General features: G+C 43.6%; 2 protein-coding genes across 3 annotated transcripts in view; both read right to left on the minus strand.

The window, feature by feature from the left end:
* LOC128742207 (ras-related protein Rab-5C) overlaps positions 1-997 on the minus strand; it is a 30,114-nt gene extending 29,117 nt beyond the window's left edge. The window contains exon 1 of one of the 2 annotated variants that reach the window (XM_053838483.1): positions 883-997. The gene's annotated coding sequence lies outside the window, so the exon portion shown is untranslated. Of the gene's footprint in view, positions 1-405; positions 675-882 lie in introns of those variants that run through there. The other variant, XM_053838485.1, reaches the window with a different exon arrangement.
* A 10,692-nt stretch (positions 998-11,689) lies between these two features.
* Positions 11,690-13,326, minus strand: part of LOC128742842 (MKRN2 opposite strand protein) — a 30,533-nt gene continuing 28,896 nt past the window's right edge. Inside the window, exons 2-4 of the mRNA XM_053839320.1 lie at positions 12,368-12,501; positions 11,898-12,290; positions 11,690-11,839 (exon numbers count right to left, since the gene is read on the minus strand). Of these exons, the coding sequence (XP_053695295.1) occupies positions 11,728-11,839; positions 11,898-12,290; positions 12,368-12,501 (639 nt within the window). The 3' untranslated portion in view covers positions 11,690-11,727. The remainder of the gene's footprint in view (positions 11,840-11,897; positions 12,291-12,367; positions 12,502-13,326) is intronic.

Below are 13,326 nucleotides of genomic sequence, written 5' to 3' on the forward strand. Positions count from 1 at the left end.
CTGAATATTTCTAATCCATTATCCATTATTATTCCCTTGTAAATCACAATGGCACAATCTATTTTGAATGAAAAATAAAATATATCTCGAATATCTCAAACCGGTTTCTAATGAATAAATATATTCATTCAGCCCACCGTATTCCGGACGATAGCAGCACAATTAAACTAAAACTTTTGTCTCCTTCACTCGCACTGCTTCGCTCGACGCTAGACTACTCTTCTTCTTCGCAATCGCAGTTCCAGAAGTGTTTCCTCCCTTTCCGACAGCCTTTACGTGTTATTTTTTCTTCTCAAATCAATTATGTTTCACCACGGCTGCCGTGAAAAATTGGATGCCATATTTTGAACTAAGTACTCTGCTACAAATTACGCAGAAATCTACTATTTGCGTTGAATAAATCACCTTATTTAACGTGGTTTTTCACTGATTTCACTTTGTCTTTGGGTGTTATCAAGATGCACTCCATTAACATAACAAGGGTGTGAAGCTCCTATGAAAGCAAATCGTTTTGCCTTTGTTCGATAAACCAACAGCAGACAGCGATGAAAAATAGCTTTATTAATGAAAAACTCTAACCATGATGCTATTGTTTCACTGTACTAACATTTTTAATAGCAATTTTTCACATTACACATCACCGTTGTTGCAAATATGTACGGGGAAATACGACGGAAAATCCACATGAAAAAAATATTCAGGTAGTTCCGTAGCGTATCATGCAATTCCACACATACACATACCAACCGATCATCTCATATTTTTCACGGAACTATTCTTTCGAAGCAGCTCTCCTTGCTGCAATTTTATGAAAATCACCCATTTTCAGTGCCGATTTCACAGAAAAACAGCAGCAATCGATTACAGCGAAACGATATTCACCTTTTTCAAAGAAACGAGTAAGAACTGTACGTTGATACTTGAGTTTTTCACCAAACTTTCAAGGGAATCCAACTTTTCCTAGCTACGATGACTCTTTATTTGCACTGTACTGCTGGTGCTGGCTATTGTGTTTGACGACATCGACGGACAACGAGACGTTCGAACAACGGCACACGGTGTAAAACATGAAGGAGTAAGTGAGAAGAATGAACGAACATCGACGACGTTCGCCCATCGAATCGAAAGTGCACTCACACATGCACGCGAGCCCAGATCTCTTTAACGCACGACGGACGGGATTTTAGTATCTCAGCAGGCAAATGCAGTGATTATAGATAATAGGGGAAATGAGCAGTCATTAACTTTTCGTCGGAAAGCCCAATTTCGGAAGCAGTTTTTTGGTTCAAAATTTTTCTCCTTAAACTAAGGTGAAAATAGTCGTCATTGATTCTGTAAATTTCAAAAGCTGTTTTTCGTTTGAAACAAAAATTCTGTACATGAAAATATATTCACTGTGTTCAGATTGGCAAGAAGAATGCAGTGAATATATTTATAAAAACAGGATTCCTGTTTTGGGCCGAAAAACTGCTTTCAAAATTGAACTTTTTGATGAAAAGTTAAGGTGAAATAAGTCGTTATTGATTTTGTAAATTTCAAAAGCAGTTTTTTTTTGTTTAAAACAAAAATTCTGTCCGTGAAAATGTATTCTCTGTGTTCAGATTGACAAGAAGAATGCAGTGAATACATTTTTAAAAACAGAGCTCCTGTTTGGGTCCAACAACTGCTTTCGAAATTGGGCTTTTTGACGAAATTTGAAGTTAATGGCTGTTAATTTCCCCGTTAATCACTGCTAATTTCCTGTTGAATAAATATAATCCGTGATGATACAAACGTCTTCAGCATAAGATTTTTCCTTTGTAACCAATCTCGAAGTGCTGTTTGGAATATTTTTAGCGGTTTGAAACAACCAACTGTAGATTCATTATGTACACAAAAAACCCATAGTTGTCTAAATATTTCCGAACATACCTAACGCACCTTTTTTATTGAATAGTAGCTTATTCAACCATTGAACAACTAATTACCGGGTAACAAGCGCTTGATATAATATTATTCAACAAAAATGTTTGTTGGGTTAAGAAGGAGCATGAAAATCGATCGTTTTGCGTAATTTGCATCACACACGGGACGGAATTACGGTGAAGCTAATCCGAAGCAGGCCTGTAATAATCGGAGGGGATTTCTATTCTTGGGCAGTAGAGTGGGGTAGTAGTAGCAAAGTTGGATATAGTGCTGCTGAACGTAGGTACGACTGGTACTTTCCGTAAGGACGGTCGTAACTCTATAATCGTCGTTAGCTTCTGCAGTCCGTCGCTAGTAGCAAACTGGAGGGTGTGCGAGGAGTATACCCACAGCGATCATCAGGCGATCCGGTACAGCGGTGGGCAACAAGAGGCCGTAGCAATAAGGAGAGCAAAAGGAGTTGGGCGGAAATGGAAGCGAGGCACTTAGAATGAGCGGAGAGTCTCTGAGTCGAAGTGCGGAAGGGCTTACGAACATGTTGGTAAGGGCATGCGACGCGACCATACCAAGATAGTTGGAACTCATGAACCAACGTCGACCAGTGTATTGGTGGAGTGAATCCTCCGCAGTAGTTGCCTCAGAGTCAGAAGACTAGTACAGCGAGCGAGAACGGCGTCAGACCGAGAAGAGCGTAGGTTGGTGTTCCAAACAGCAAGAGCCGCACTAAAAAGAGCGATAAAAGCAAGCAAAGTGAACTGATACAAAGAGCTGTGCCATGATGCTGTTGGTCTGCAGCTCTCACGAGCTATATTGGATGTTAAATGTCCATTTAAAAACTAGGCATCTTGTAACGGCCATCAAATCCGCGTTAATCGCTGCAGAGCGAGAGCAGAGTGAGTTAAGAAAGAGAGCCGCAGCCGACACTTGAGCCGACAAAAATCGGCCGACAAAAATGATGGGGCGATCGGTATTGCGCTGTGATAACGATCGATGTCGAAAATGCCTACAATAGCGCCAGCACATGATCCGAAGCACCTTTTTCCCGCACAAGGATATCCACAAAGCCACTTGGAGATCACCTGACCAACGTACAATGAACCAAATTGACCACGTTCTCAATGAGGGCCGATTTTTCTCAAACATCACGAACGTACGCTCCCGCCGGGGTGCGGATATTGATTCTGACCACCATTACCTAGTAGCAGTACATGTGCGCTCAAAGCTGTCCACCGTATACCGGACACGTCAAAGCCGCCCTCCTCGGCTGAACATCAGGCAGCTAGATAACCCACAAGCTGCCGAGAACTACGCGCGAGTACTGAATGAGGCACTGCCTTCTTCCGAGGAGTTAGGTGCTTCAAACCTCGAAGACGGTTGGGGCAGAATACGCTCGGCCATCGGAGAGGCCGCTACCGCGGCACTAGATGTTGAGCCTCGGAATACACAAAATGATTGGTTTGATGGGGAATGCCAATTATCTAAGTATTGCCACTAGAGAGAGCCTGGCCAAATACCGACGAGCTAGGAACCAGTTGACCATGATCCTGAGGAGAAAAAAGCGCCAAAAGGAGGACAGAGATCGTGAAGAATTAGAGCAACTATTCCGAGCTAATGACACGCTCAAGTTTTATGAGAAGGTGAACCAAACTCGGAAGGGCTACACACCGAAACCTGACATGTGTAGGGACGAGGGAGGGAATCTAATTACAAACGAGCGCGAGGTGGTCGACAGGTGGAAGCAGTTCTTCGATGACACCTCAATGGCGAAGTCGCAGAAGGAGGCGGAACGGAAATTAACCTGACACGACTGATCAGAGCTACATTGGATCGAGTGATGTGTTTCGTACGCATCTCTGGGACACTCTCGAGTCGAGACGCAACGAGGGTTGAGACAAGGTGACGGTCTATCCTGCATGCTGTTCAACATCGCTCTTGAGGGGGTGATCCGACGAGCGGGCATCGAAACGAGAGGCACGATTTTTATCAAGAGTAGCCAACTTCTAGGCTTTGCAGATGACTTCGATATCATTGCCAGGAACTTTACGACGGTGGAGGCAATCTACGCCAGACTGAAAACGGAGTCTAGGAGAATTGGGCTAAAAATAAATGCGTCGAAGACCAAATACATGAAAGGAAGAGGCTCAAAGGAAACAAATGCGCGCCTCCCACGGACGGTAACCGTTGACGGCGACGAACTAGAAGTGGTAGAGGAGTTCGTGTATTTGGGATCGCTGGTGACCGCGGAGAACAACACTAGTAAGGAGATCCAACGGCGCATCCAAGCGGGAAATCGGGCCTACTTTGCCCTTCGTAAAACGCTACGATCAGGAAGCATACGCCGCCGCACGAAGCTAACAATGTACAAAACCATTATTAGACCGGTAGTTCTTTAAGGACTTGAAGCCGTGACGCTGCTTACGGAGGACATACGCGCCCTTGCCGTGTTTGAGCGGAAAGTGCTGCGGATGATATTTGGCGGAGTACAAACTGAAAGCGGAGAGTGGCGGAGGCGTATGAATCACGAGCTACAGGCACTGCTTGGGGAGACTCCCATCGTACCTCTAGCGAGAGTTAGCAGGCTACGGTGGGCCGGACACGTCGTAAGGATGCCGGACGATAGTGCGACGAAAATAGTACTCTTCAACAACCCCACCGGCACCAGGAACAGGGGGGCCCAACGTGCACGATGGCTCGACCAGGTCGAAAGCGATTTGCGACTTCTGAGACGACTAGGGAATTGGCGACGAGTGACCCAAGACCGAGTTGAATGGAGACGAGTGCTTGAAACAGCAACAGCCACCCCGGGTCTATGCTGCTGAAGAAGAAGAAGCGCCAGCACAATGAGGGTCTCAGACCTGTGCAAGATCTTGAAGAGCTACTACCAGAACAGAGTATTAGTCTACGAGACTGCCAAGGGGCAGAAATCGGTGAACATCACGGCGGGAGTTCTTCAAAGTTCCATTCTCGGACCGACGCTCTGAATCTACCGAATGGCAATTTAAACTGCCATGTATAACTTTATTCCCAAATGGAATATGGTAGAATATGGAATACGTTTATCGCTGCAAATACAACCTATAAGTGTTGGTTCGAACACTCAACCCAGCTAGGTCAATGTAATTTAAAGGACTAGTGGCTCTTACTTATATCAAAAGAATAGGCAATTCCAAGCATGTAAACTTTATTACCGTACTATTGGTGCTCGATGTCACAAGTTGGGGCCCATTGATGATGATGATGAATGGAGAGAGACGGGATGAACATGCTTCGATGATAGTACTACTTTACGGGATCTGCTGGAACGGGAATGATTTCTTATGGCGTCGCAAGGATGGCGGCAACAGGCAAGCGATGACAGACTTTGGCGTTGCAGCGATATTCCCTTCCCACGTGGTACACTCGATGCGCCTATTCGTCGATGGCCAACTCTCACAATGGCCCACACCGTGGCTCTGGAGTAATCACCGCGCGTTGCCAATCTCGTTTAATCGTCGTACAATGGCAGCAGACTCTTCGGGAACCGGATCACGCCGGTCGATTAACGGTACATTTCATCTTCGATACTTTTGGCTAGTCGAACTTGGCCCTACAGTGCCGCGCGACGCTCGCTCACGACGCTCAAAACACGCTCTTTCGTTCGAGTCAGTATAATCAATATATATAGAATGCCAGTGTCGCTGGTGTTTCATGGATATTTTGGTGGCAAACATGTTGCTGGTTCGTGTCTTGGATGCGGGAACTACATTGTCAAATGGCCCAATAGAAAATTTTCCTGCCGATGAAATACCCCAAAACGATCAAATCGGGTGGTTTATCCTACGTGATTCACGGAAAAGCAGAACGATTTTTTATTGGGTTGCCTTTTTAGTTTGACAATCAGATTCCCGTTTCGAATCGATCACTCACACATATGCGCATACAATGTAAATACATAATTTTCAAATGTGTGATGTTTACCACGAGCACTGCAGCGACACTGGCATTCTATAGCCCCAAACACAATGCATACGGATTTTACTACGTTGCGGAAATTTGACAGAAAACCCATGTAAAAACTGCCAAATTGCCGCAACGTAGTGAAATCCGTATGCATTGTGTTTGGGGCTTATATATATTGAATCTACTTTCGAGTCTCACTACGGGGAGTTCTAGTTTTGCCCCTCCGAGCTCGATAACGTCTGTCGATCAACTCCGTGCTTATCTCTCCATCCAACAATCATCCCCAACCAATTCTCTTTTCCTCCGGTATCCTCTCTCCCTCTCCCTCTCTCAGCACATCCGGATACAGAACTTTCGGGCAGTTAACGTAAACAACTGGTATAATTTTTGCTGCATGATCGGGAACTATTAGGGGTTATGTAATTAGTGCGGACTTTTTGCCGTCTTTTATCGTTGCGGTCTTTCCGTTACAAAAGGATTTTTTTAAGGATGTTACCATTTAGTGAGTAAGACTGTCCCTGGCTTATGATGTCTTACGGAGCCTTTAGAGCCTTCGTGCTAAACCCCAACACCTGGTCTGGATGTTCCGTGGTGGACGATGAAGGTCTCTTTTAGGTTCCTAAGTCCGCAATCAGACAGTGTCTCCTTACATCACTAAATGGTAACGTTCACAATAATATTTTTTACGCAAATTTTTCGATGCTTAATTACCGGTTGAAAGTTTTAAGGGATTAGTACACTTACTCAAGGCTAAACAAAAAATACAATGTTAAATATTCAAAACAACAGAAAACTAACAACAATTAGAAGAGCCACCAAAACAATGAAAATTAAATTACGAAATTGATCTTACGAACTACGCTTACAAACTAGTCTTAAACACTAAAGCAAACAAAACTTTGACGCCATTGGTTGGTACGGTACATTTTAAAAAAATGGCCGGTAACAAACCATTCACCCTTTTCCAGGCAAAACGTGCGAAATTTAAAAAAAAAACACTATTCTGCCGATTATGCTGTCACCAAATATTTACAACCAGCCGAAGCAAATCCGCACTATCACTCGACATTCCACCGGAATTGTCAATATCAACGCCATCAACGCGGTAGCTAAAATTATGCCATACAGCTACAGACCTGGCAGTAGTAAGCACGGCCTTTTAGCTAATGTTTCCTTAGCGAAACGTGGCGAAACTGAACAGCTCATTCCGGCTTATGACCATGCGAGTTGCGAGTGCATACAGAAGGGTATCATTCGATGCAGTATGCGTCATTGCCGTGATAGTTCCTTTTAGAATCACTCTCGAGGAGCATAAAGAGTGCTACACGAGAAGGGAAACTAGAGGAGTTCGGAAGCTAGCTCGAGTGAATTCCTTGGTCAAATAGCAAGAGGAACGAGATGCGACGTTAAACGGTAGATGGACGCACAGGGTGCAGTCGATCTGGCTAAACAGGGCTAAACATGGGAAGCTAACTTTTACCTAACCCAGTTTCTGTCAGGACACGGTTGCTTTAGGCAATGCCTGCATCGGTTCGGACAACCAGCAATATTTTTCAGTCCAGAATGCGAAGAACCAGAAGAAACGATGCGATCCGAGATGTCATCCCTGACCGTGGAGCGAAATGTGTTGGGAGGAGAGCATTCGGAATGGTGTCAGCAGCGTCTTAGGAGCGCAGATTATGGTGCAGCTGCAACGAATGTGGATGGATGATTAGCCAACAAGCAACACCAACTAGATGTACACACTTAAATAAAAGCACCGAGCTCGGCAAAATTTTGCCGAAATCTCAACAGCCGACCGTTCGGTAAAATTTTTTATGTTGCCAAACGTTACTAAAGATCCGTAAACGTCGATATACACCATCGACATTTTTACCGAACGTTCGGCTGTTGAGATTTCGGCGAAATTTTGCCGAACTCGGTGCTATTTTTTAAGTGCACGGAGCGAAAAAGCTCCAGTTTGTGTCAAACAAAATGATTGTTGCTTTAAGCCTCAATAAAATATTTTTATAACAACCTGAAAATATTGTTGTTGCAAAACGAGATTCTGTTTGAATCAACCAAATAACAGTTTTGAATTAAAAGTAAAGTATTTTCAAATTTGAAGTTAACATTGATATATCAATAAATATTTCCATTTCAATCATACCTTTCAGTTTAAAACAAAACGAAATTTTTGTTTGTGCGTAAAACAAGCATAAATATGGTTGAAACTACATTTTTATTCTCCGTATGTGTACTGAACGCGGAAGCGGAGCGGTGTGCACGACCCCTGCGAGGGTGGCGAGAAAGTGACTATTGGAGCCACTTGCAGTACTCCTTCGACCGTATGACGAAAAAGATTTTCAGGTCGTCAGCATATAAAATTCGACATCCAAATGGAAACGCCAGATAGATGTCATTTAAGAAAAGCGAGAATAACAGTGATTCCAAATTACTGCCTTGCGGCAGGGGCGGACTGGGAGCCAAAGGGCCCATCGGGCCTTTGAGATTAGAGGCCCCAGTTTGCAAAATTCTCATGATAGTAAATTAACACAAAAAACGACATCTACTCCAAAGACATCAGCGTTACAAGGACAGTAAATCGAATGAATATGGGCTCTATTTCGAAAGTCATGTCGTGCAATTCGACTCGACTCAGGCACTGTCGAGTGTCGAGTATCGGGAGAACGGGCAGCATAGTGGCTCCAGGCTCGAAACAAAACAAACTCAGTCGTTATTAGGACCGAGTTACCAGCTTTTAGCGTGTGCGTCATATTAGCGGTTCACGGTACTTTAGTTTGCACGCATTTTTCTTCAACCCAATCTTCGCTACTTTGAGTTTTAGTTTGTTCAGCCACCACCACAGATGCTGTTTTATCGACAATATCCATTTCATTGAGAAAGCAGACGAACTAATTAGATTTGCTGAAGATTGTGCCTGTGTGTTGATCCTTTCATAACATCCTGTAACGGCATGTTGAACAGCCCACATGAGGGACCATCACGTTGATAAAGTCCCCTGCGAGGTTAGAATAGCCATGATTTTACGGTCGATGGTATCATACGCAACTTTGAAATCAATCAAATAATTGTGCGTTGAATTCTGTATTCATGGACTTTTTGGAGGATCTGCCGCAGCGTGAATATTTGATTTGATTTGCGTGATAAATGATAGGATGTCAATAGTTCAATATATATGAGTAGCTTACTGCGTCTACACGTCAGAACAGAACAGTTCATAGTGCAGGCGATTCCCTTGCCGAGTTATAGCTATTCCTCAGATTAAACTCTTGAACTCTCCTATAAAAATCCTGCTTCTATAAGCAAGGTATTCTGTGCGAATCCTCTGTAGACTTTCTTCACACGATTCCAATGTGAGGAATGCCCGAGACTCTGCGCGAAGCTTTTTGCTTCGTCTTGGTAGAGCTGCGGAAAAAAGAAACCACCGTCTAAAAACGCCAGTACGAAGATCACGTGCTCGCCAGTCCAGAGGAGAGGTTCGTCAGCAACGACACACGGATTTACTACAAAACGGTCAGGTGCAAGAATTTTGCCATATTGTGATGTGCAATGATAGTGCTGGCAATCTGCTTACTGACAAAACGACGGTAGCAGCCAGGTGGAAGAGTATTTCCAGACGCTGTTGAATACAGAAGTAAACACGAAGATCAGCAGGTACAGGATCAGAATTTTGAGCGACGGCCAAACTGTGGAGCCACCAATACAGGAGGAGGTCAAAAGAGCAATCAGTGAGCTGAAAACGGTAAGGTTGCTGTAAAGGATGGGATCCTGGCTGAACTTCTAAAAACGGGGAGCGAGCAGCTGTACGAAACAATTCACCACCTCGTTGTCAGGAACAGAATATAGGAGGAAAATAAATATCGGAGGAGTGGTTGATTGGCCTCATTTCCCATAAATTTAAAAACGGACATCGACTTGAGAGTAAAAACTATCGAGGCATTACGTTGCTCAATTTTGCCTATAAGGTGCTCTCCCTATCCCTATCCGGATTGAGTCCGTTAGCTGACTTCTTCGTCGGTGAGTAGCAAGCTGGTTTTCATGAGGGTCGCATCACGATGGATCAGATATTTACCCTGCGTCTAGTAACTGACGAGTTCCGGGAGTACAACTTGCAGACTCATCATATCTTTATGGATTTCAAGGCGGCATACGATTCAGTCAAACGAAATGAGCTGTGACAGTTAACGCTAGGACATGGTTTTCCCACAGAACTAGTTACGTTGATTCGTGTTACGCTGGATGAGTAAAAATTACGAGTCAGAATAGCAGATGAGACCTCACGTTCATTTTGATTTTGCAGATGACGTCGATATCACCGAAATCAAAAATAGAGCAGCGAAATAAGCCTTTAGGTCATAAGCCAAAACGAAGTACATGGCGTGAAAATCCCAATGGTGTTGGTGTCGAAGAGGAACTGAATATATTTTGGAATTGCCGTGATATGTGACAACAATATAAGTCGCAAAATAAAACGACTGATTGCAGCTGCGAATTGGCCTTTACGCAGGCATTACATTTTGTAGCTGAAGTTCCGTAGCTTGCAAATTCGCATAAAACTGACGCTCTAGAGAACACTAATCCTCTCGGTGGCCCTTTACGGACTCGAATCATGGGCGCTAAAAGAAGCTGATCGACGAATGCTTGGGGTTTTAGCGTAAAATTTGGCAAAACCCAAAATGGAGTGTAGCGCAGACGCTACCAGACCTGAACCACGAGCTATATTAAGAATGCAAATATGCTGTTATAATGAAGATAGTACAGTGTGGCAGTCTGCGCTGGGCTGGCCACGTGTCTAGAATGCCCGACGAAAGAGTAGCCAAAATTATTTTAAGCAGAGAATCAAGAAGAGGCCGTAGACTTCGGAGTAGACATCGCACTTCGCACTGATAGATGTGCGCTATCGAGGATGGGATGATGCACATTCAGCTGGTGTTCGAGGGGTTTGAAGAAAGGTAGCCCAGGATTGAGCACTGTAGGACCATAATTCATTCGGCGCAGGATAGATAACGGACCGTCGCCACTGAAGTAAACTGAGTATGGAGCTTAAGCCGACAATTCAATATCTGCGGATGAAATACTAATTCTACTTTTAAATACTCAGAATTGAAGCTGGTAATATTTTCGGAGCTTGGACCCCAACAGCTCAACTTAAATGATTTCATAAATCATGAAAAAGTTTAATTGAAAGAGAAATTTTGGTTTAAAGGTCAGGGCCCCAATAGTCTCATTTGAAGCTGAATTTTCAATCATCAAATCGGTTGATTCATAAATCATGGGGCCCCAGCAATTGGTTTAAAGTTCGGGGCCCCAATAGTCTCATTTGAAGCTGAATTTTCAATCATCAAATCGGTTGATTGCATAAATCATGTGGCCCCAGCAATCGAACATTCCTGAGTCATAGAAAAAGTTTAATTGAAAGAGAAATTTTGGTTTAAAGTTCGAGGCCCCAATAGTCCTATTTGAAGCTGAAATTTCAATCATCAAATCGGTTGATTTCATAAATCATGGGGCCCCAGCCATCAAACATTCGTGAGTCGTAGAAAGAGTTTAACTGAAATAAAAATTTTGGAAAATCTCATTTTGTGTAACGACGAAATTTTTACTGGGGCCCACCGGGCATTTGCCCGGTTGCCCGGTGGCCCAGTCCGCCCCTGCCTTGCGGTACGCTTACCTTATTCGGGAACTCTTGAGACTTGAAATATCCAAGTTTTATTGACAGAAAACGACTGGAGAAACGGTGTCAGCCAACGTACGAATGAGTCAGACGCTACAATACGTTATCAAACACAGGTTTAATATCGGTGTAAAACTAAACGGAAATTGAAAAGTTCTCCATCTTCTGTATTTTAATCTAGAATTCGCTCATCACTCATACACTCATCATAAATCTGGTTCCGAAAGAAACCCAAATTGTTTTATCTTCCTATAAATTGTTATATATTTAGCCGCCTGAGTAGTTTTTGGCACTATCAATTGTCTAGAAAAAGCTTCGCTGAAACGAAAAAACATTTTGTAATTGAATGTTTTGAAAGCTTCGACGGAAACCTTACGTATTCTCAACGAACGCTGCAATCGGTTCGTACAGCAGCAAACGCAAAAATGCCAGTACGAAACTGTAGCAATTCAGCTTATCACTATCGTAGATCCTCCGTTTCCAGCCTTGTTCCTCTATTACCCGTACTATCGTGGTATCCCAATGGTGGAACCACGCATCCGGAACGGTTACAATCACCAAACTTTGTCCCCACAGCTTCCGGTCCACGCTTCGGTTGGCCGTTCGCAACAGTCCGGGACTGTCGAACTCAACGATAGCACCCTGCGAATCGGTAACCGCAATATGCAAGTCGACATTGTTGTGAAAATCGCTGAGAAAATCTCCCACGGATGGCCGGAGCACGACCGAACATGGTGACTGGTTCGCAACCACGAAAGGATATGGTAAGCTAGAAAAAAATACAAATATAGAACGGCAATTATTCATCCCTTACTGCTGGTGCTGCTTATGCGCTGAACAACTTACCCAAATGGTAACAAGTTTTTGCACTGCTCGAGCGGGTGGTTACACAGCGGACATTGAACGGGAACCTTTAGCACGAAAATATGGTTTCTGCAATGTTTGAAACATATCACGTGGGGTTCATCGTCTGGTGACATCTGAAGTCCAAAATATAAGAAAATAAATTGTTTTTAAGTCTTGAATATAAATTATCTGGCGTTTAACATTAACGCAGCATGAAGCCTCGTAATGACTATGTGGTACTGCAATATTGGTAGTGTTCACCGATTTAATACCTGAACCCTCAAACTAACTTTTTGACCAAAAGTATTGACTCATCGAGATATGAAAATGCAATTCTTGGTATTGAGCTTGTAAAAAAGAAGGACAGTTCCATGAGAAGTCGAATTTGTATGGTGGAATATTGTCTGATTGCTTTATAAATAAGAAATCAATCATCTGTGCCGACGTTGTTTTATATCTTTCATATTCATAAATATATAATTTATGAGGACAACATCGAATGCCACCATCGGGGAAACCACCGTTGAAAGTTGCTAATTTGGCACTCACTATCATATCGTCAAAAGAAAAAAATCAAGAGCATTGCGTGACTCATACACCTGTTCCACTACAACTATTTTGATAGGCGTGAAAACCACAGGCACAATCGATTCCACTCACCCGCCATTCTGGACCCCCAGAACTCCGGGGGGTCACGCAAGGCATGGGTGAGTCGGAATAGCACGTGCATACGCAAGTGTTACCACTCAAAGTTTCACTACGCATAAACTAGCTACCGGCAAACGTTGGGGGTGGTTGGCAGCTAGCATGCTTTCCTCCCATAAGCTACTTTTCTTGAAAAGGAGGGGGATTCAACACCGGCAACCTTTTAGGTACACTCGCATGTGTACTCACGATCAGCTGAAGTTAGTTGTTATGGCCGTTGCCCTTGGTAACCCCGATTGGGCTCCTTCCTGTTG

This window comes from Sabethes cyaneus, chromosome 3 (genome assembly GCF_943734655.1).
Source record: "Sabethes cyaneus chromosome 3, idSabCyanKW18_F2, whole genome shotgun sequence".
Lineage (NCBI taxonomy): Eukaryota > Metazoa > Arthropoda > Insecta > Diptera > Culicidae > Sabethes > Sabethes cyaneus.